Source organism: Malania oleifera, chromosome 7, assembly GCF_029873635.1.
Source record: "Malania oleifera isolate guangnan ecotype guangnan chromosome 7, ASM2987363v1, whole genome shotgun sequence".
Classification (NCBI taxonomy): Eukaryota; Viridiplantae; Streptophyta; class Magnoliopsida; order Santalales; family Ximeniaceae; genus Malania; species Malania oleifera.
In genome coordinates this window covers 109,467,992-109,492,223 of record NC_080423.1, presented here as the reverse complement: position 1 = coordinate 109,492,223, position 24,232 = coordinate 109,467,992, and the positions used below count along the sequence as shown (strand labels likewise).

Below are 24,232 nucleotides of genomic sequence, written 5' to 3'. Positions count from 1 at the left end.
AGTATTTCAGAATGATTGGATGAAGTTACTGTAATCGTCTGCTTTACTGATTTCCAAGATATAGCAGTTTTTCTGTAAAGAAATACTTATCTAGTTTGAGATTTAGCATTATGAGGATTAGATAGATATTCAACATTTGCATATCCTACTAGTTGAGATTTGGAATCAAATGAGTAGAATATACCCAAATTAGATGTACCTCTCAAATAGTGTAGAATGTGCTTAATTTCATTCCAGTGTCATCGAGTAAGAGCAGAGCTATATCTTGCTAGTAAATTTACAGCAAATGTAATGTCGGGTCTTGTACAATTGCCCAGATACATTAGAGATCTGATAGCACTTAAATATGGTACTTCAGGACCAAATAATTCCTCCCCCTCATCATAAGGTCGAAATAGATATTTCTTAACATCAAGTAATTGCACCATCATTTGAGATCCCAAAGGATGAACTTTGTTCATATAAAATTGCCTTAATATCCTTTCAGTATATTTAGATTGGTGAAGAAGAATTCCGTCATTTACATGTTCAATCTATAGGTCAAGACAATATTTTGTCTTTCCTAAATCTTTCATCTCAAATTGCGCCATCAAATAATTAGTAACTTTAGTGAGCTCTTCAAGAGTCTCAACTAAATTCAAATCTTCAACATAAACAACAATTGTAGAAAATTCGGATTCTGATATTTTAATAAAAATGCATGGACAAATTGGATCATTTATGAATCCTTCTTTCACAAGGTACTCACTTAACCGATTGTACCACATGTAACGACCTCAACCCGCCACATGGGCCCAAAGTGTTACTTTAGTGACGTCTGTGTACCTAATACGTTGTTCATCATATATAAAACACATATATGCAGTGGAAATAAAATACAAAATCCTCAAATTACATTATCAGAGTTCTAACTATCCTTATACACAAATATATATATATCCATTCTCACATAATTACATCCTACAAAACTAAACAAAAATAAAATCTCTATCTACACACTACCTACATAAACTTATACCTCTAGCCTGGCTCCTCTAGCCCGCTAGACCCGATCTCTAAGATTTCTTGAAAAGATGGTTTGTAAAGTAGGGGTGAGGTATAACTCAGTAAGGGAAAGACTAAGTTAATGTCAGTGTGTGGCCAGCATGCATTTAGTGTACAGAAAGTAACCAGTTCACTAAGTAGATAAATACATTTATGAAAACATTCTTATTTTACACTCACACACACAATTAGCCGAGGATAGGGAAGATTACTCGTCCAAACAAGTAGTTTCCCTCTGCTCTAGTACCATTACTGCTACCAGGGGACTCGCCTTTCTCAGTAAGCCCTCGAAGTTATCTTATAATTAACTGTATTCATATAAATTAACAAATATGCATAAAAAACACTCCCTATGACAAACACGCCATTTACTTCCCCATGGCACAGGTTGTGCAGCCCGATTGCCCTCACCTAGGGGGTGCATTCACCTCACGTAGGAAAATTGGACAAGGCCACCCTACAACTCTGCGCACAGGTGTGGGTGCACATGGCCACATAACAAATCCTTAGTAACGGTACCGTGCTCACAATACACTGGTCCCCAGGGTTCCTAAAGCATATCATGCAATTTATATAATAGATATCACCATTTAAAACATTAATTCACATATATTCCATGTTATTCCAAAACTGACCCCCGACCACAAATTACAACCTGGCTCAAAGCCCTTTAAACAAAACCTTGGCCCTCAGCCGTCAAGTCAAAGTCCTACATTTTTCACAAGCAATTCCAGTATTTTTCATAACCATTCCAATATTTTTCAAATAATTCAGTATTTCAAAATCCCCAAATCCAGATATACAATAATCCATACAAATTAAATCATCTGCCACACAACTTTCCACATTTTAACATATCCATACAAACAATCAAACTTTCCACCATTCGTTTCTATTCAAAATACCATACCATATCTCTTAAGTTTGTAAAATTCATTTCGAACATTTGGTTTTCGAAATAACCTTCAAATTCTTAAACAAGTAAATAAATAAATATATTAATTTAATCAGTTCAAATTAAATAAAATTTCAGACTTAACTTAATCCTCTTACCTAATTTTTGAAAAAGCCCACTAATACCTCGGCCCACACCCCACAGTGTTTAAAATTCCTGAAATCCTGAAATTAAAATTTCACTACATTACTCATCACAATCCTTAGAGTAATTTTTTATAAAATTCGCCTAAGCTCTAAATACCCTAAATAGCCCAATAAAGTCTAAATTATTAAACTTACCCCTGATTTAGGATTGGTACCCTAGAACTCCAATTCGAAAACCCGCTATGACTAGATTGTAGAGAGTCTCCCCACGAATCTCCTCGCAATTTCCGTTCGTTAATTGGGCTTATAGTTTAAGAAAAATTAAGATAAGTTTGAAATTTGGCCTTACCCCAAGAGATATGCCTACGCCGTTCCCACGACAGATCCACTTCAATAGAAGTGTCGGTGGCGGCGAACAGAGTCCAACGGTATTTTTGAATTTACGATCGACCGAATATCGGAGACGAAATTAACGAGAGTGGGAGAGAGGGGGCGGAGGAGACAGAACGTCTACTTCTCTTTGGTTTCTTCTTCTTGAAGGATCTCAGGATCCTGCAAGATATATAATATATAATATATATATATATATATATATTATATCATTATAATATTATATTGTTATTATATTATATTATTTAATTAATAATAATTCTTTAATTCTTTAATTATTTTTAAATTTTAATTTTAAATTTAAATTTAATTTTAATTTTAATTTTTAATTAATTTTTATTTATTTATTTATATATATTTCTTTTTTGGATCACTACACCACATGTGTCCAAATTGCTATAATCTATATAAAAAAAAAAAACATTAGAGTTTAATTGAATATGATTTTTTGGGTTTTGCTTTAGGCAATTTAAATCTTTCAGAGATTTTCATATAAATTTCATTATCCAACGATTCATATAGGTATATTGTTATTACGTCCATAAGAAGCATGCTTAGTCGTTTAGTGACTGTTAGCCCAATTAAGAATCTGAAAATGATTCCATCTATTACAGGAGAATATGTCTCCTTATAATCAATTCCAAATTTCTGCGAGAAACCTTGTGCCACTAGTCTTGCTTTATATCGAGTAATTTTATTATTTTCATTTCGCTTGCGCATAAATACCCATTTGTATCTAACGTGTTGGACATCTTATGGTGTTTATACTATAGGTCCAAAAACTTCTCTTTTTTTATAGAGAGTTTAATTCTGATATGATAGCCTCTTTCTATTTTAGCCAATCACTTCTATATTGACATTCATTAACAGATTTAGATTCAGGATTCTCATTACTTCTAGTAATGTCAGTAGCTACCACAAATGCAAATGTATTGCTTACAACAACTTTATTTATATCTCACATTTCTCTTGCGTAATGAATTGAGATCTTATTATTATTTCCAAGCACTTGTCCCTTTTCAATGGATGTCTTTTTAGGAGTTTTTTTCTTTAGGAGATTCCTCTTCAAGAGGTTCCATAATAGAGATTTCATTTTCAGGAGAAATGGGGTTGTGAATGTCAAATGGATTATCCACCTCTATAACCTCGTATGGAGTGTTTATAGATTTCAACTTTCTCCTTCTGGGAGTTTTATCTTTTGCACCAACAAACCTTTGACTCACTCGAAAAATGAGCAGCTCGGAAGCTATCCCAAGTATAGGAGTTCTGTAGTGTAATATTAAGCTTAAGGGTTAGATCGTCTCCTCAGAGAATTCGTTTAATCTCAGATTTTACGTTCTTCCAATTGAAAATAAAAATGTACTGAACTCAATTCAGATTCGGGGTTTTTCAGAATTTTCGAGACTTAAACAAAAACTTAAATTAAAGTCTTAAAACTAGCATGCTTCAATTTAAAGAGTACGAATGGAAACTCTAAGCCACCTAAGGAAACATCAAAACACGCGCTAATTAAAAATGGTAACATTGATCATGGAATTTAAACACAATGATGGAAACTCAATCGGACACAAATGCATACAATAAAAATTGAACCTTTAACACGAACTTGAACCTCAATCACAATTTAAACACAACCATAAACTTCAATGAAAAAAAACATTCAAACGATAATGGAATACGATAAAACACGAACTTTAACAAAACCGACCCTAACTAAACCGAACGATAAATAAATAAAAGAAACTAAATTAAATTCTTCAAATCTAATGGTAACATTAATTAAGAGAAACATAAATAAATAAAAATTAAACTTCACTAAAACAAATTAAAATTATTTAACACTCATTCAAACAAGTTTTTCAAAAACTCTAATAAATAACTAAATAAAAAGAAAAGAAATATTCAGTTGCAATTTTTGAAAATAAAAGAAAGAAAAGAAAATAAGAGAGAGAGAGAGAGAGAGAGAGAGAGAGAGAGAGAGAGAGAGAGAGAGAGAGAGAGAAGTTGCAGGCTGGAGCCGTGGATGGAGCTGGCATGCTGGAGAACCTGCTGGAAGAGCTCTCGGGTCTGCTGTGGAGTTGATGGGAGGCTAGTCCTTGAGTTGTTGCAGAAGTTGGCATGCTGGGCGGCTGAGGAGGACTGCTATGGTGGCTGGCCGAGCAGAGGCTTGCTGGAGGGCTGAAAATAATTAGTAACTTTAGTGAGCTCTTCAAGAGTCTCAACTAAATTCAAATCTTCAACATAAACAACAATTGTAGAAAATTCGGATTCTGATATTTTAATAAAAATGCATGGACAAATTGGATCATTTATGAATCCTTCTTTCAGAAGGTACTCACTTAACCGATTGTACCACATGTAACGACCTCAACCCGCCACATGGGCCCGAAATGTTACTTTAGTGACGTCTGTGTACCTAATATGTTGTTCATCATATATAAAACATATATATGCAGTGGAAATAAAATACAAAATTCTCCAATTACATTATCAGAGTTCTAACTATCCTTATACACAAATATATATCCATTCTCACATAATTACATCCCACAAAACTAAACAAAAATAAAATCTCTATCTACACACTACCTACATAAACTTATACCTCTAGCCTGGCTCCTCTAGCCCTCTAGACCCGATCTCTAGGATTTCCTGAAAAGATGGTTTGTAAAGTAGGGGTGAGACATAACTCAGTAAGGGAAAGACTAAGTTAATGTCAGTGTGTGGCCAGCATGCATTTAGTGTACAGAAAGTAACCAGTTCACTAAGTAGATAAATACATTTATGAAAACATTCTTATTTTACACTCACACACACAATTAGCCGAGGATAGGGAAGATTACTCGTCCAAACAAGTAGTTTCCCTCTGCTCTAGTACCATTACTGCTACCAGGGGACTCGCCTTTCTCAGTAAGCCCTCGAAGTTATCTTATAATTAACTGTATTCATATAAATTAACAAATATGCATAAAAAACACTCCCTATGACAAACACGCCATTTACTTCCCCATGGCACAGGTTGTGCAGCCCGATTGCCCTCACCTAGGGGGTGCATTCACCTCACGTAAGCAAATTGGACAAGGGCACCCTACACCTCTCCGCACAAGTGTCACAAGTGTGGGTGCACACGGCTACATAACAAATCCTTAGCAACGGTACCGTGCTCACAATACACTGGTCCCCAGGGTTCCTAAAGCATATTATGTAATTTAGATAATAGATATCACCATTTAAAATATTAATTCACATATATTCCATGTTATTCCAAAACCTGACCCCCAACCAGAAATTACAACCTGGCTCAAAGCCTTTTAAACCTCGGCCCTCAACCGTCAAGTCAAAGTCCTACATTTTTCACAAGCAATTCCAGTATTTTTCACAACCATTCCAATATTTTTCAAACAATTCAGTATTTCAAAATCCCCAAATCCAGATATACAATAATCCATACAAATTAAATCATCTGCCACACAACTTTTCACATTTTAACATATCCATACAAACAATCAAACTTTCCACCATTCATTTCTATTCAAAATACCATACCATATCTCCTAAGTTTGTAAAATTCATTTCGAACGGTTGGTTTTCGAAATAACCTTCAAATTCTTAAATAAGTAAATAAATAAATATATTAATTTAATCTGTTCAAATTAAATAAAATTTCTGACTTAACTTAATCCTCTTACCTAATTTTTGAAAAAGCCCACTAACACCTCGGCCCACGCCACACAGTGTTTAAAATTCCTGAAATCCTGAAATTAAAATTTCATTACATTACTCATCACAATCCTTAGACTAATTTTTTCTAAAATTCCCCTAAGCTTTGAATATCCTAAATAGCCCAATAAAACCTAATTTATTAAACTTACCCCTGATTTAGGATTGGTACCCCAGAGCTCCAATTCGAAAACCCGCTCTGACTAGACTGTAGAGAGTCTCCCCACGAATCTCCTCGCAATTTCCGTTCGTTAATTGGGCTTATAGTTTAAGAAAAATTAAGATAAGTTTGAAATTTGGCCTTACCCCAAGAGATATGCCTACGCCGCTCCCACGACAGATCCACTCCAGTAGAAATGTCGGTGGCGACGAATAGAGTCCAACGGTATTTTTGGATTTACGATCGGCCGAATATCGGAGACGAAATTAAGTGGGAGAGAGGGGGCGGAGGAGACGGAACGTCTGCTTCTCTGTGGTTTCTTCTTCCTGAAGGATCTCAGGATCCTTTAGGATATAATATATATATACATATATATATATATATATATATATATCATTATAATATTATATTGTTATTATATTATATTATTTAATTAATAATAATTATTTAATTCTTTAATTATTTTTAAATTTTAATTTTAATTTTACTTTTAATTTTAATTTTTTAATTAATTTTTATTCATTTATTTATTTATATTTATTTTTTGGATCACTACACCACATGTGTCCAAATTGCTGTAATCTATAAAAAAAAAAAAAACATTAGAGTTTAATTGAATATGATTTTTTGGGTTTTGCTTTAGGCAATTTAAATCTTTCAGAGATTTTCATATAAATTTCATTATCCAACGATTCATATAGGTATATTGTTACTACGTCCATAAAACGCATGCTTAGTTGTTTAGCGACTGTTAGCCCAATTAAGAATCTGAAAGTGATTCCATCTATTACAGGAGAATATGTCTCCTTATAATCAATTCTAAATTTCTACGAGAAACATTGTGCCACAAGTCTTACTTTATATCGAGTAATTTTATTATTTTCATTTCGCTTGCGCATAAATACCCATTTGTATCTAACGGGTTGGACATCTTATGGTGTTTATACTATAGGTCCAAAAACTTCCCTTTTTTTTATAGAGAGTTTAATTCTAATATGATAGTCTCTTTCCATTTTAGTCAATCACTTCTATATTGACATTCATTAACAAATTTAGATTCAGGATTCTCATTACTTCTAGTAATGTCAGCAGCTACCACAAATGCAAATGTATTGCTTACAACAACTTTATTTCTATCTCACATTTCTCTTGTGTAATGAATTGAGATCTTATTATTATTTCCAGGCACCTGTCCCTTTTCAATGGATGTCTTTTTAGGAGTTTTTTCTTTAGGAGATTCCTCTTCAGGAGGTTCCATAATAGAGATTTCATTTTCAGGAGAAATGGGGTTGTGAATGTCAAATGGATTATCCACCTCTATAACCTCGTATGGAGTGTTTATAGATTTCAACTTTCTCCTTCTGGGAGTTTTATCTTTTGCACCAACAAACCTTTGACTCACTCGAAAAATGAGCAGCTCGGAAGCTATCCCAAGTATAGGAGTTCTGTAGTGTAATATTAAGCTTAAGGGTTAGATCGTCTCCTCAGAGAATTCGTTTAATCTCAGATTTTACGTTCTTCCAATTGAAAATAAAAATGTACTGAACTCAATTCAGATTCGGGGTTTTTCAGAATTTTCGAGACTTAAACAAAAACTTAAATTAAAGTCTTAAAACTAGCATGCTTCAATTTAAAGAGTACGAATGGAAACTCTAAGCCACCTAAGGAAACATCAAAACACGCGCTAATTAAAAATGGTAACATTGATCATGGAATTTAAACACAATGATGGAAACTCAATCGGACACAAATGCATACAATAAAAATTGAACCTTTAACACGAACTTGAACCTCAATCACAATTTAAACACAACCATAAACTTCAATGAAAAAAAACATTCAAACGATAATGGAATACGATAAAACACGAACTTTAACAAAACCGACCCTAACTAAACCGAACGATAAATAAATAAAAGAAACTAAATTAAATTCTTCAAATCTAATGGTAACATTAATTAAGAGAAACATAAATAAATAAAAATTAAACTTCACTAAAACAAATTAAAATTATTTAACACTCATTCAAACAAGTTTTTCAAAAACTCTAATAAATAACTAAATAAAAAGAAAAGAAATATTCAGTTGCAATTTTTGAAAATAAAAGAAAGAAAAGAAAATAAGAGAGAGAGAGAGAGAGAGAGAGAGAGAGAGAGAGAGAGAGAGAGAGAGAAGTTGCAGGCTGGAGCCGTGGATGGAGCTGGCATGCTGGAGAACCTGCTGGAAGAGCTCTCGGGTCTGCTGTGGAGTTGATGGGAGGCTAGTCCTTGAGTTGTTGCAGAAGTTGGCATGCTGGGCGGCTGAGGAGGACTGCTATGGTGGCTGGCCGAGCAGAGGCTTGCTGGAGGGCTGAAAATCTGGAGCAGACAGCAGAGGAGCTACTACTGGAGAAGGATCTGCTACTGGTGTTGCCGGATGGTTGTTCGGGGTAGAGGAGATACAAGGGAGAGTTCAGGGACTGCTGCTGCTGTGCGGGCTGTAGCAGGATGAAGGCCGAAGGGACTACTGCAGCTATGGAGAAACAGGGGAAAGAGGAAGCAAAGAGGGAGATCACTGAGGAGAGAGGGAAAGAAAAGAAAAGACAAATTAGAAGGGAGAGAAGAGATTAGCTGGGGAAAAAAAGAGTGAGAGGAAGAATAAGTAGGAGAAAATAAAAGAGAGATAACAGAGAATGCAAAGACAAGAAGAAGAAAAGAAAAAAGGAGGAGAGGAGAGTGGGAGAGATGGTGCACAGGGCACACCCAGAACAGGGGAAAAAGAAAGAATAAATAGGGGAGGAGGCTTGCCCTAACCCACGACCCGGATAGGAGACCCGACCCGAATTGTTATATTTTTTCATTTTTTTCATTCTCTATTCATCGCAAATCTGACTCTTCTAGAGCCTGTTTCTCGCAAAACTCAAAACATGAAAGTTGTAGATAATCCTTTTCTCTTTCTTCAAAAATTTGAATCGTCACGATCAGAGTTTGGACGGAAAAGTTATGCATAAAATACGAATAGGTATCGGTTTTGGTTTCCGAGATTTTTCCTGCGACAAAAAATTACCAAAACTTCATAAATAATGCAATAAAATTCAAGAATGATGATTTTGGTACTTGATTAAAATATTAGATAATTTTGGACATTTAATTAAAAATATAAACCGTAAAACTTGAGTTAAGATGCCCAATTACGCAATTTTGACGCGTAATCAACCTTCCATGTTTAACTTGCGGTTTATGTTCATTAGCCGGTTGTTGTCCTTTAGGGATATCAATACGTACTGGAATATTTGCAGCAGGTATATGAGATTTTAATATGGCCTTACTATTTGCAAAAGAATCTTGTAATTGATTTGCAATTTCTTGAAAATGTATAATTTTCTTAACTTCAAGTTCACTTTTATTTGTGCGATAATCTAAATGAGATAAACTCATGACATCCATGTGATTTCATGTTGTGCTCCAAGAACTAATTTTGCTCCTCCTAATGTAAGGAATACTGCTTCATCAAAATGACAATCTTGAAACCGTATTTTAAATAAATTACCTGTTAAAGATTCAAGATATCTAATTATAGAATGGGAATCAAAACCAACATAGAAATCAAACTTACGTTGATGACCCATTTTAGTTCTTTGAGGAGGAGCAATAGGAACATATACTGCACAACCAAAAGTTCTTGAATAAGAAATATTAAGTTGTTGTCCATAAACTAATCGCATGGGTGAAAGTTTATTGTAAGTAGTTGGTCATATACAAACTAAACATGCAGCATGAAGAATAACATATCTCCAAACAGATAAAGACAATTTGGTTCTCATAATTATATGTCTAGCAATAAGTTGGAGGCTCATAATAAATGATTCAACTAAACCATTTTGTGTATGGGTATGAGTTACGAGAAGATCAACATCTATTCCAAGTGACATGCATTAGTTATCAAAAGTTTGAGATGTAAATTCACCAACATTATCCAAACGAATTGATTTATTGGATAATCGAGAAAATGAGTTCGTAATCTAATCAATTGAGAAAGAAGTCTCACAAATGCAATATTACGAGTGGAAAGCAGAGAAACATAAGACCATCTAGTAGATGCATCGATTAATACCATAAAGTACCTAAATGGTCTAGAGGATGGATGTTTTGGTTCGCATATATCACCATGAATTCTCTATAAGAAACTAGGAGATTCAAGACTTACTTTTGAAACAGATGATTTGACAATTAATTTTCAAAGGGAAACAATACACATGAAATCATTTGATAAAATAATCTTCCCATTTTTTAGTGGATGACAATGTGAATTCTCAATAATTCTTCGCATCATTACATCTCTAGGATGTCCAAAACAATCATGTCAAAGTGTAAATAGCTTTGGGTCATTGTACTTCTGGTGCAAGACATTATATTATTCAACTGCTTTAATTTTTGTATAATATTATCTAAAAGATAAAGTTGACAATTTTTCTAAAATTTATTTCTTCCCAAAAATAATAAAAGTAATATAAAATAATTTTTTACTGCCTTCATTTGTAGTTTCAACGTGATATCCGTTAAGTCTTAATTCTTCAAAGTTTAACATATTTCTTCTGAATTTGCTCGAATATAAAGTTTCATCAATTTGTAATAAAGTAGCATTTGGTAGCTTTATATTAGTTCTTTCAGAGCCTTCAATCAAATTGTTAGAACCAGATATTGTATTAACATTTGTTGAAGATATATTCAAGTAAATAAAATATTTCATATCTTGAAGAATTATGTGTGTTATAGCACTGTCAGCTCAAAAAAATTTCTTCCAAAAGTATTTTAAAATCGATCAAAGCTTTAAGACAATTCACACTACAATACATATTTTGAAAACTCATTATTATAATGGATCATAGAAACAATAAATATAATAATTTATTCATTAAAATTAAAATACAATATTGCTTACTTTATATGTTAAAATATTACATGATTATTTTCATCTTGATTTACAAAGAAATTTGCAACATCAAGATAAACAGAATTGGATGGTCCAACATTAAGGTCTATTGGAATAACATTATTAGCAAAATTTGCTTCAACTTCTTTACACTTTTCCTTTTCTTTTATAGGGATTTGGTATAAATCTACCTAGTGCTTGGGCGTACGACAGGTATGCGACCAATGACCTTTTTCTCTGCATCTGTAACATTTAGTTTCATGCTACTTAGGTCGCTGATTTTGACCATTAACCCGCTTCTGTGGGGTCATCCCTCTTGTGGGGTTTAACCCTCTTCTGGGGGATTGCAATCTCACGTTGATGTCAGTGATAATTTCGACCATGGTCACGACCATGCCTCGTCCTCAACCACGCTTGCAATCTCGTCCTCGACCACAAGATGTATTCATATTCACTTGAGGGAATGAGGTCGAATCAGTTGGACTAGTTTGATGATTTTTTATCAAAGGCTCGTTATTTTGCTCAGTAACAAGAAGACATGACATAAGTTTAGAAAATTTAACAAATTTCCATTCCTTATATTGTTGTTGGATGAGCACATTAGTAGGATAGAAAGTAGTAAAAGTTTTTTCTAGCAAGTCTTCATCAGTAATATTTTCATCACATAATTTTAACTTCGAGCTAATCTTGTGTAGAGTCGAGTTTTTTCAACCTCGGGTGCAATCATTCAATTTGAACTTTTGATAAACTCACAGTTTTTTTATGGTCAAATTTATTCTTTAAATTTTTTCATAGGATAAATAGATCTTTAATAGTGAGATATTCAGTTTTTAATTCTTCATCTAAATGATAATGGAGGAAGATCATAACTTTTGTGCGATCATGTAGGGGTGCAATATTTTCATCTAAAATAGTGTTTCCCAAGTTTATTACATTTAGATGGATATCAACATAAAAAATTCATGACAAATAATTGTTACATTTGATATCAAAGGGAACAAATTCAACTTTACTTACTCTCCACATCTGAATAAATTAACAATAATAATACAATTTAAAAAATAAAATGTAAAAATTGAAATAAAATTGAGGTAATAATATGATATTATTTCTACCGTTCCGGGATATTTAAATATATTTATTTATTAACATTATATTATTTTTCTCAATTTGTACTCTTCAAGAGCATGATTTCAATTTACAATATTAAATTAAATAATAATTATCACCTCTTCTAGAGGTTAAATATATTACTTCATCTAGAAGATAAATGTTTCACCTCTTTAGAAAGTCGAATTTAACATTTATTTGAGAGATTAAAAATAAATCATTTTCAGGAGGTAAATATTTATCTGAAGATTATATATATAACCTCTTCAGGAGGTCTATCTTTGTAGGAGATTAAATATATAGACGAAAGATTTAAATAAATAGTCTCTTCAGGAGGACTATCATATCATCTCTTCTGAAAATTTATATTCTTTAAACTTGAAATGACATATCCTCTTCTGAAAAATATAATATTCTTGTGCAGTAAAAGTTACAAAAAATAAATTAAATAGAATTTAAAGAAATATCTTAAAAAATTAAAATTTTATGCTGATGACGTATTATAAAAGATATAGGAAAATAAATAAAAATTGAATAAAAATTTACATGATTTGACTATATGTACCTTATGAGCGAATGAGATAAAACACTTTACCATTTCAGAAAAAATTACAAAACAATTTGAAACCAACTTATCTCCGACCTGATACAAAACCCCTCTTTTCTTTTCTTTTGTAGACCCTACTACTGTGTATAATAAAAAAATGAAAGTGATGAAAGTTGGAGGATTAAAAGATAAGGGATGACAAATATATTTTTTATAACAAATCTAAATAATATCTTTCGTAGTCACAATCTAAAAAAATCTGCACGCACAACACTCAATAGTAAAAAAGATAAGGATGAAGATGAAATGGTGGCAAAAGAAATTTGATCTCAAGAAATTTTCACACATTCAAACTGCTAAAGTGAATTCTTACAGTCACAAAAAAGCAAAATCAAATGGGCAGAGGCCAACATCAAAAGATGGGATGTTAATTTTTTTCTTATTAGTATGTTCTTTTCTTGCTCAATAAGCCTCTTGGACACTGCCCTGTTCCATGTACATTTTACATTCAAAATTTCACATTAAAATTGAACCACCTCCACTGCAGAGTGTACATTGAAATTAGCCAAAGTCAAATGAGTTGCAGAAACAGAGAACAGCTGATTCATTAATTAATCAATCAGCTCACTTTCTTGGGAACAAGGAAATCTACGAACTTGGACCTGCTCTTCCCACTGGGATTCTGATCTCTCTCTCCATATTTCTTGATTTGCTCTCTCACAAACCGCTCATAGATGAAGGCTGCCCCTCTGAACCACGGCAGAACCAGCCATGCCGCCAACACTAGCTTCACATCATACCAAATTGGTACCCTGCCACCCACGCAAAATTATAAATCATAGTATATAAATCAAATTAATTGATTAATTAATCAATCTTGAGCATCCTGTCAACTAATCAAATTTGAACATCTTGATATAAATTTTGAACTCTGTTTCAATAAAATTTGGGAGCATGGTGTCCAATTTTGCGTTTTGTATTTAAAATTCAGTGAATTTCAATAAATTTTTATATTGCACTTGCTTCGAATCCACACAATTTCAACAATTCCAAACATATCCCGAACTCAATGATCCAAAATCGTATTATTACAATAATAAAATATTAAATCATTAATTAATAAACTTAGAACACGTAGTTACCACTGTAAAATGGGTTGAAGCACCATCTCCATGAGGGTTAGAAATGAATATAAGATCCAGTAAGCAAGCCACTGCTCATCATCCACTTTTGATGGGCTCTCTATGGCCACAACCGACGCATACCTTACACCAAATCACACATAAAAAGAAAAAATTAACACAAGAAATAATCTTAATCTGAGGAATTTCCTTAACCCAAAATCAAATCAAAAATATTTTTTTCCCTTTTTGGGCTAAAATCAAGCAAAAGTGAAAAAAAATCTAAAAGGTTTTGTAACTTACAAAGGGTAGAGCAGCATCAGCACCGGCCTGCAACCATTTATAAAACCCAAAATTAAAAAACACAGATTAAACGTTTATCAATCTCAGAAATCAATCAAACACCAAACAGATCTGAAGAAGAAGAAGAAGAAATTACCCAGCGAGTGAGTGAACATGAGTGAGCACAGTCCACAGACGACTCATTTCTCTGTTTTTTATTCTTATTTAGTTTGCCCAAAAACAGAGCAGAAACAGAACAAAACAGAGAAACAGAGCAAAACAGAGAGAGAAAGAAGCGAGGAAACGGTATTCGGAAAGAACAAAGGCGAGATCTTGGAGGGATGATGTTGAAGAGGCGTTGTTGTTTAAAAGGGACGGAGATGGCGCCACGTGGCAGCATTAGAGGTAGTATCGGATTCTGCCTTAAACGTGTCGGTCTAGCTTTAGCACCGGCGAGCCCTACCTCAACATCTTATAAAACATATAAATGAGATTTTTTTTATTATAAAAAATGTTTTTTTGTTTTTTAATTAATTAATTAGCTCTTTAGAGCTCTGCTTTAGGTTCTGTTAATGGGGTTCCTTTCTCCAAAGACGGGCCACGTGTCCCCGTCTTTGATGCAGTGGTCGGTGACACTTGTCATCAAGAAAGGCCCAGAGAAATAAATGCGGTTAGTGGTTGAGTTAATTATTATTTTTTATTTCCCAAATATTTATTTGTTAAATGTATACCAACATAGAACATACAGTGCACCAAAGCTGTGTGCGCTTATCTGTGTAGTAAATTAGGGTATTTAGTTTTTATATATATTTTAATATATCTTTTAATTTTTTTAAAAAAATTATTAAAAAAGTTATCTAATTTTTATTTTTATAATATTTTTATTTTTATTTTTATAATATTTATATGAAATAAATAAAAAATTTTATTTTAATTTCAAAAATCCATAGTTCTATGTATTATCCTATATAAATTTTGGAAAATTAAAAAATAAGTTTTCTTTTTTGTGATAATTTTGAATATAAAAATAAAAAATGCTTTGCACAATTAAAAAAACTCTTTATTTTTAATGTTTTTAATACAAATCTTGAAAATTTAAAAAATGAGCTAAATTTTGTTTAATTCTTTAGAAAATTAAAAATTAGAAGATGTTGAATGTTTCCCAAAACTAAACAAGCCCTTCACTTTTGCTACTTTCAAAAATATAAAATTAAATATCTGAATATAAATTTAATATATATCTATATTATATTATATTTAAATTAACACAATTTAATATTAAAACCTTAAATTATATAGGGTTAAACCAATAATTTTATGTTTTTAAAATTGTGAGATTTTATTGAGGTCACAGATATTAAATTAGAAATTAATGCATTGTGGACTTGGGGCAAGTCATGAACATTGAATTTTTGTACAAATGAATAGGTATCATTTAGTAGCCCTATGAGTGGCATGTGGGGTTTCTTTGACCTTATATTATATATAAATAAATAGAACAAAAGAAGAATTTTTTTTTTTTTTTTATAGAAAATTTAGTACCTCTATGTTTATATGATTTTTTTTTTATTTGAATTCGTATTAAATTTGGATAAAATATACTATAAAATTAAATTAAAATTTGTTTAAATTTATTTAAATCAAAATTTAAAATTTGAAATATATGTTTGGACATGCAACTTAACTGTATTTTCTATTGTTTAATGCTGTTATAAGAATTTTTTTTTTGGGTCCCCAAGCCTTTGAGCAATTAAAAAAGAATATTTAAAACCATTCAAATAATGTATGACTCACACTATTACAGACTACAGTCCAAAAGAAAATATAATTGTTACTTATGTGGATTTTCATTTATATTCGTACGATTTTTTTTTTATCAAAAGAAATCATAAAAAAATATGCTACTGCCATTTGAAAGGATGAAGGATCACCGAAGTAATGTTTGAACCTAATGGTTCAAACTAAAGACAACTAATGATAATTTGTTATACACTTGCCTTGGAGCTGTAGGTCATGACAAGTGTTTACTAGTAAGCCAACGATATGAACATAGTTTATGAAGCTTAAGGTTTTGAGGATTTTGAGGGAGATCAAGCATTCAATCTATAAGATGCTTATACCCTTTTACTATTTTGTTATTTAGTAGTTGTAAAGAAACCAAGTATTGATCTGGTTGGTCGACTTGGTTAGCCAACTTGACTAATCGACCTATATAACTGACCTTGCTGATTGAGCTCGCTAAGGCATGCACGTGCAACACATGCGAAAGCCAAGCTCACCCTTCATTTGGACTCACCTCCAAAAATCGACCTACCTAACCGACATTGCTGATCGAGCTCGCTTAGATATGCGTGAGTGACATGTGCATAGCCGAGGTCACCCTTCATCCATACCCCCAACCAACCTACTTGGCCGACCTATTAGGTCGGTTTGTTTGGTCTAACTCTTCCTTCAACCAAGCTTACTCACAAAAAATCACAAAGAACAACCCATGTACTCATTATTGTAACTTAAGCATCGATGAGAACTCGAAAGAGCTAATTCTCATCCTTACAGAAAAATATATTAAAAGTAATAAAAAATTTTCACCAACCTTCCAGATTTAATTGACCTGTAAAGCAATAATTTATTTTCAACCTTACAAAAAATATTTTTTTCTAATTTTTAATTAGTTACCTCTATTAAATTTTGCTTTAGAGATTATGGATGAGTTCCTTTCTCCAAAGATGGGCTATGTGTTCCTATCTTTAATATAGACATCGACACATGTAATCAAGAGGGGGCCAGAGGCCCTCATGGTATAGCGTGGTGGAAAGACATCAGCAAATAAGAAAGAGCATTAGAGGTTCAATTTCAAGAACATACATTCATGGAGCCAACGGTACCTGTGAATGGTGAGAGTTTACTCTGTGAGCCAATGGGGACCGTAGATGGTAAAAGTTTGCTCTGTGAGCCAATGAAAACCGTTGATGGTGAGAGTTCTTTGTGAACCAGCGGGGACCATAGATGGTAATGGAGATGTGTCCCAATGATCGGATTGGCTGAACGTCCAACTGATGCATAAAAGCCGTATCCGCATCCGGACTTTATCCTGATCAGTGAGACCTAGGGGCGGAAAACGTTGATCCGTAGGTTTGGTGCCGTACCAAGGGGTCGGAAGGGCTCGTTGGTGGCTGGAGTTCATATGTAATAAAAAAAAAAAAAACAAAACAAAACGGCGGAGCCTAGAGAAATAAATGTGGTTAGTTCTTTAATAATGGCTTTACCTAAGAGTTAACTTTTTATTTCTCAAATATTTATTTGTTAAGTAAAACAAATGGTAGTAGCAGTCTTATAATCTTAATGCGGGCCAACATAAAACATACAACGCACCAAAAATGTGAGTGCTTTATTTGAGCAGTAATTAGCTCACATGCAAGTCACGTGACTAGTTCCAATTAAACAAAATAAAAATATATTTTTAATATTTTTTAATAGGTAATATTATAAGCTTTTAATTTCAGCTTATTATTTATAAATATAAGTAATACAATTAGAAATCAACTAAAAAAATTATTTTAATAATTATTGGATAAAATTATAATATTAAAATTTTCAGAATTTAATTTTGAAAAAGCAAGAAGGGTTCGGGATGAGAGATAATTCATCGTAAGTGTGTAGTTTAAGTGAAATAATTTTAATAAATATGAAAAAACAAATAACAAAAAATTACATAATTTTACTATCGAACTATGACACACAATGCAAATCATGTGATTTTGATTTCGAAAGCTAAAACTTTCATTTTTCTTCGACTCAACAACGTGATATAGCAACTTGCATTGTGTGCATTTCAAATGTAAGTACATTTATATGAAATCTAATATCTAAATATAAAATATTAATATAATTTTGTATTATATTTTGTTTAAATTGATCAGATTTTAAACTAAAATCTTAAATTATATACGATAAAACCCAAATATTAAATAAAGAACTTATTTTTAAAATTGTGAGATTTAATTAAGGTCACACACATTGAATTTGAACAAAGAATAGGTACCATTTATTAGCCATATGAGTTGCATGTGGGGTTTTTTGACCTTACATACAATGGTGTGTTCACCATACATGTGAAAATGAGAAATATGCTCTTGACCTCTAGTAAAAAAACAAAAAAATATTCTATCTTCGATAGAAAATTTACTAATTATATTTTATGTTATTTAATTTTTGTTGCCATTTATTCATGTATATAATTTTTAAAATTTTTAAAATATTAAATTTACACATTCGCGCGCGCACATGTGTAAGTAGACATGTATTTATATTTTTGTTATGTTTAGAAATAAGGAATTAGAGATTTTGAATTTAAATTTATGTGGGTTTTAGTAAAATTTTATAATATGTGAGATTTAATTGAAGAGAATAATATTAAATAAATAAATAATATATGTAGCTAAATAAATAAATTCAAACTAGATCTTTAAATACGACAACTCTCAAATTATTTATGTTTTAACTCAAAATATGAGAATTTTTTTAAAAAAATTTATTATTTTATTATTATTTATTTCTTATGAGAAATTTGTAGAAACATTTTCAGATTTCAAAATAATAAACTAATTAAGGAGAATTCCATTTCAAATTTAGATGTTAAACTTTAAATGTTAAACTAGTGGAACAGATTTTTATTTTTTTTATGCTAAATTTCAAAATTTTAAATAATGATAAAATGCTACATTATTTTGAATTTTTCATATTTATATAAAAATTTAGAAAAATATTTTTAAAAATCAACTTTCAAATATTAAATTGTCCCAGACAAACGCAAGGTCATATTGTATCTTTGTTGATTTTTTAGTAGAAAAAGGGGATAACTACAACGATATTTTGAGAATTCAAAATTTTTACTATAGGTGATTATAAAATTTTAAAAATGATCTTAAAATATTATTTTAAAATTAATAAATAGATACATGAAAATTATTATAGACTTAGTAATGTCAAACAAAAGAGCTCCATTGTTCAAAATGTCATTCTTACTTTAGAAAACAAGAAAATGAATCAACAAAACCCATAAGCTACTCCACAATTGTTCATATCTCTTGTGCTTTTATTTTTATCATCTTGAAAATGAAGATACAAGGCAAAATTATAAACGGCCAGAAGTTGGAACGAATCGAACTCGAGACCTCGATAAGATCATTGTGATAAGATTGAAAGAAGTAGTCAATGAATGGGCTAATGAGCCAATATTAATATTGTAGACGTTATGGGCCGATGAGGTTAGTTAGGCTTCATTTTGTCTTATGGGCTTGATATGGACCTTATTTCAAACAAATTCTACCTCATATATTTTTAAAATCTAATTGGATTGGTCAAATCAATTAACCATAGGCTTGATAAAAAGGAAATGAGATGTCAAAACCTCCTTAGACCAATAAAATGGGTAAAAATCAAAACAAGTTGACTAATTTTCATATAATTTTGGCTAAAAAATATTATCCCCAAAATATACAGAAAAAAATATTGTTCGAACAATGTATGAAATAAAACACCACATCTAATGAACTTGGCAATCAAATCGAGCCAATTGAACTAATCAATTAATAATTTACGCTTAGAAGAGAAATGAGTTAAACAACTCGTTGAACCTCGAAATCATAATAATCTCGCTAATTAAATTGAACCAATCGATCTAACGAATTAATGATTTACCCTAGAAGGATAAACTAAACAACTTATTACCCAAAAAATCCTTTCCCATAAAATCCAAATCACTTCATACTCCAGAGGTAACCCTTTTTCCTAGCAGTGCACAAGTCCAATGGCACACCCACCGCTAAAGCTTCACACCTATTACTAAAGAAAGGCCATAGAAGACCCTGCACACACCACCACAAGAATCCCAAAACCCCATCTCTGTATTTGCGTGTAAGCTAACGATGGAGAATTCTTCATTTCTCCCCCACCCATCAAAAGTAGTTGATCTGCAATTTAATCTCCTCTCACCCACAAGCTATTATAAGAAAAAAAGTTTGACCTCCTCTGTTTCTGCATCCCCTGTTTCTGAATTGCTTATATGGGGCTCTTTCAAAAAAGTAGTTAAACCAACTGAAATTTGAATCTATATCTTGTCAACAAAGCACTCTTGCTAGAAGCTAACCTCTACCCTTTTCTCCAATACTCTTAAATTTTGTTGGGTCTCGTTTGATTTTCCGTAATCCGACTCGTGATCATCAGCAATTAGGCAGCAATGACATCCATGGCAGCAACTGGCACGGTCAGATTGCACCTCCCTGAGGGTTTGTGCAGGAAGAAGAATGGTTTGAAGGTGAGTTTTGGCCCTTTTGGGTCTTTCGACGCGTCGAAGGCGAATTTCCCGCGGCGGAGACTATCTGTGACGGCGCACCAGAGCCACCAAGGGGTGGATATGATCAATGGGAAAAGGGTGAATGGGATTTTTGTGAAGGAGGAGGAAGAGGATCCACACAAGGCCGGACAAAGGACTATTGCACCGTTGAGTAATGCAAATGTTCAGACTTATGAGATTGGAAGGTTTGTGGAGGATAGGTTCGTTTATAGGCAGACTTTTGTTATTAGGTCCTATGAGATTGGGCCTGATGAAACTGCTACCATGGAAACTCTCATGAACCTCCTTCAGGTTGGCTGGCTCTATCTTATTTTTCTTTTTCTTTTTTTCTGAAAAAAAAGGGTATGTTCAATGAACCATAAATCGAAAATTAGGCTTCTAGTGAGGCTCGGAATGTTTTTGTGGGGCTCAAGTATGAGCATATTTTAGGAGTTTATGTTTTGCTAATGACAAACATATATTTGAAAACATAGTGTTTGACCGGGTTAAGGAGGAAGGTTGCGTTAGGTAGCTGACCGCCAGCGTAAAATTTGTCAGATCAATATGATATGAATCCTTATCGAATATTTTCACATAAATTAACGGAAAATGATTCATATAGCCGACCCCACTTAGTGGGACTAAGGTTTGGTTTTATTATTGTTGTTGTTGTTATGATTAAATTATCTCGAATGGTTGTAGGAGACGGCTTTGAACCATGTGAAGAGCTCTGGGCTGGCTGGGAGCGGATTTGGGGCGACCCGTGAGATGAGCCTAAGGAAACTTATTTGGGTCGTCACCCGCATTCACATTCAAGTAGAAAAATATAGCTCTTGGTATGTTAATTTAATTTCTAATCTTTGCTTGAAAAGTGAAATCTTGATGACTTTCTTTTGATTTTTCTTCCTCCCTGCGTCACATTTTCTTTTCACTTCCTTTGCTTGCCTTACATTTTCTTCTCTCGCTTTCCCTTGTGACAAACACAATCCTGACGGGAAAATCTGCATTTCTCATCTCATGGGAACTCTTACAAATCTTGATTTTTTTTTTTTTTCATCCTTGAATTTGTGACAGGGGAGATGTTGTGGAGGTTGACACTTGGGTTGATGCAGCAGGCAAAAATGGAATGCGCAGGGACTGGCTCATCAGGGACTACAAAACCCAGAGGATCATCACAAGAGCCACAAGGTATAATGTGCAACATCTCCATGTTTAATGGGTGGAAATGGGGTAAAATGGGCCAACCATGGATAACCCACTAACCCATTTATTATCCATTTGTATAAAATCACTTGACCCATTTCTGATCTACCCATTTGTAGATGAATTGACCCATTTTATTTGACAACAAATAGAGAAACAAAGGATCATTAACCAACATGCATGTTTAATGGTAAGCATGCAAGAATTAGAATGGGTATACTATTAATAACACATTTATCCATTTATTTTAAAATTACTTGACCACTTTGTGAACTTGTCATTTATATATTAATTGAGCCATTTTTGTATTTAATTTTAACATAGTATTTAATAGAGCATAAAAGTCAACCAACAAGGGGAACAAGAGAATATTAAGTAGACATATTTATTGGTGGGTATGGGTCAAAATGGGCCAAACCACTTATGACCCATTTCTTACCAACTTATATTAAATACTTGACCCACTTATGGTCAGCCTTTTATATACTAATTAACTCATTTACTGATTTATTCTACTACTATTATTTGAATGTAGCACCTGGGTAATCATGAACAGAGAAACAAGAAGGCTGTCAAAGATTCCAGAGCAAGTAAGAGCGGAGCTGAAACCCTTTTACTTTAACAGAGTTGTGATTCCCACAACAGAAAAGTTAGACTCAAAAATTGACAAGCTCAATGATGAAACGGCTCAGATAATCCAATCTGGTTTAGCTGTAAGTATTTAAATAATGCTTTCAAGTTTATGACGAGTGAAACACTCAATTAATTTCTAAGAACTTTAGCTCGTATATGTTTGTCACTTTTTTTGTTTTTTTGGAACTCCGGGGTGAAAAAAAGGAAAGAAAAACATTTTAAAAAATTCGCATTTTGCATATCACGTTTGAAGAACAAATTCATATTCCCAATAATACTTTCGTATTATACATGTGTTTGTAGCCAAGGTGGAGTGACATGGACGCCAACCAACATGTGAACAATGTGAAGTACATTGGATGGATTTTGGAGGTACCTCTCATACCCTCACCACAAATATTATAAAATAATATGTTAAAAGAATTATTTTTTACGATTTTTTAAAAGTTGATTTTTTGAAAATATAAACTAAAACTCTCGAACCTCTTATTAACTTGAGTTCTCTTTTTGTAACTAAAAATTTGAATTTATTTTTTTGATAATTTTTTAAATATTTTTTAATTGTTTAAAATTTCAATTAAAATTTTTATTTAATCAAAATGGTTGAAATTTATTCTATTTATTGATGATTAACTGAATTAATTTTTTTTGATTAATTTTTTCAACCAAATTTAATGGAATATTGATTCGAAATTAGGTAAGAGTGGTTGGTCAATCCACTTAATTCGGTTAAATTATTTAATTAATTAAAAGTAAGAATAAATTCATTTAATCAAATTGATCAAATTTTTAGTCTATTTTCAGAAAATTAATTAATCAATTTTTTCAATTACATAGCTAATCAAATTTACTTAGAATCATAATATTATTTGTAATTATCTTTAAAAAACTCCAATTTAACCAAAACAAATCAACCAATTTATTCTGATGTATTAATTTTATTTTAACCAAGCAATATTGAACCCTACTGAAACAAAATCTCTATTTTTATTTTATTTTATTTTATTTTATTTTCTGTTTGTTTACCTAGAAACTACAATTTGCAGAGTGTGCCAATGGAAGTGCTGGAAAATTACAATATGACAAGTATGACCCTGGAGTACCGCCGCGAATGCCAGCAATCCAATTTGCTGGAGTCCTTGACGGCTATGAAACCCGGCAGCTTTTCCGGAGAAGATCCGAACCCGAGCATTACTACTCCAAGGGCAGATTTGGAAAGCACGCACCTGCTCCGTTTGCAAAATGGTAGCGGGGAGATAGTCCGGGCAAGATCCGAATGGCAACCCAAACGGGTCTCTTAGACCACCGCCCACCCAAAACGGATTCACCCACCCCTTATTCGTTCGTTCCATTTTATTTCACTTTTTGGTTTTTAACATAGCAGCCATTGGACACATCACACATGTCGTGTTTTCATTCAATTTTTGTATAAAATGAAATAATTTTATATTCTGTTATTGTCAGTTTTTATATTTAAATAAACTCTTTACACATTCATATTATTGTATTTAATTTTAATTATTGCAGTTGTAAAAATAAATTAGTGGAAAATGATTCATATATCCGACCTCATTTAATGAAACTAAGGCGTGATTTTGTTGTTGTTGTTATTGTAGTTGTAAAAATAAATACAGACATAATACAGTAATTTTTTTTATTACATTAAGGGTATGTTTGGATCAAAAATATATATTTGAGAAAAGAAAAAGAAAAAAAAGGGGGGGAACCATTCCTTT

General features: G+C 32.3%; 2 protein-coding genes across 2 annotated transcripts; one reads left to right on the top strand and one right to left on the bottom strand.

Annotated features, from left to right (window-relative positions):
* Window positions 1-13,245: 13,245 nt before the first annotated feature.
* Window positions 13,246-14,780, bottom strand: LOC131160701 (HVA22-like protein e). Its single transcript, XM_058116559.1, has 4 exons — window positions 14,484-14,780; window positions 14,348-14,374; window positions 14,066-14,188; window positions 13,246-13,735 (listed from the first exon to the last, which is right to left on the bottom strand). Exons 1-4 carry the CDS (start codon window positions 14,528-14,530, stop codon window positions 13,543-13,545), a joined length of 390 nt encoding a protein of 129 aa, XP_057972542.1. The 5' UTR covers window positions 14,531-14,780; the 3' UTR covers window positions 13,246-13,542.
* Window positions 14,781-20,564: 5,784 nt separating this feature from the next.
* Window positions 20,565-23,797, top strand: LOC131161006 (palmitoyl-acyl carrier protein thioesterase, chloroplastic-like). Its single transcript, XM_058116865.1, has 6 exons — window positions 20,565-20,972; window positions 21,363-21,496; window positions 21,735-21,848; window positions 22,399-22,576; window positions 22,800-22,868; window positions 23,543-23,797. Exons 1-6 carry the CDS (start codon window positions 20,565-20,567, stop codon window positions 23,795-23,797), a joined length of 1,158 nt encoding a protein of 385 aa, XP_057972848.1.
* The last annotated feature ends 435 nt before the right edge of the window (window positions 23,798-24,232 follow it).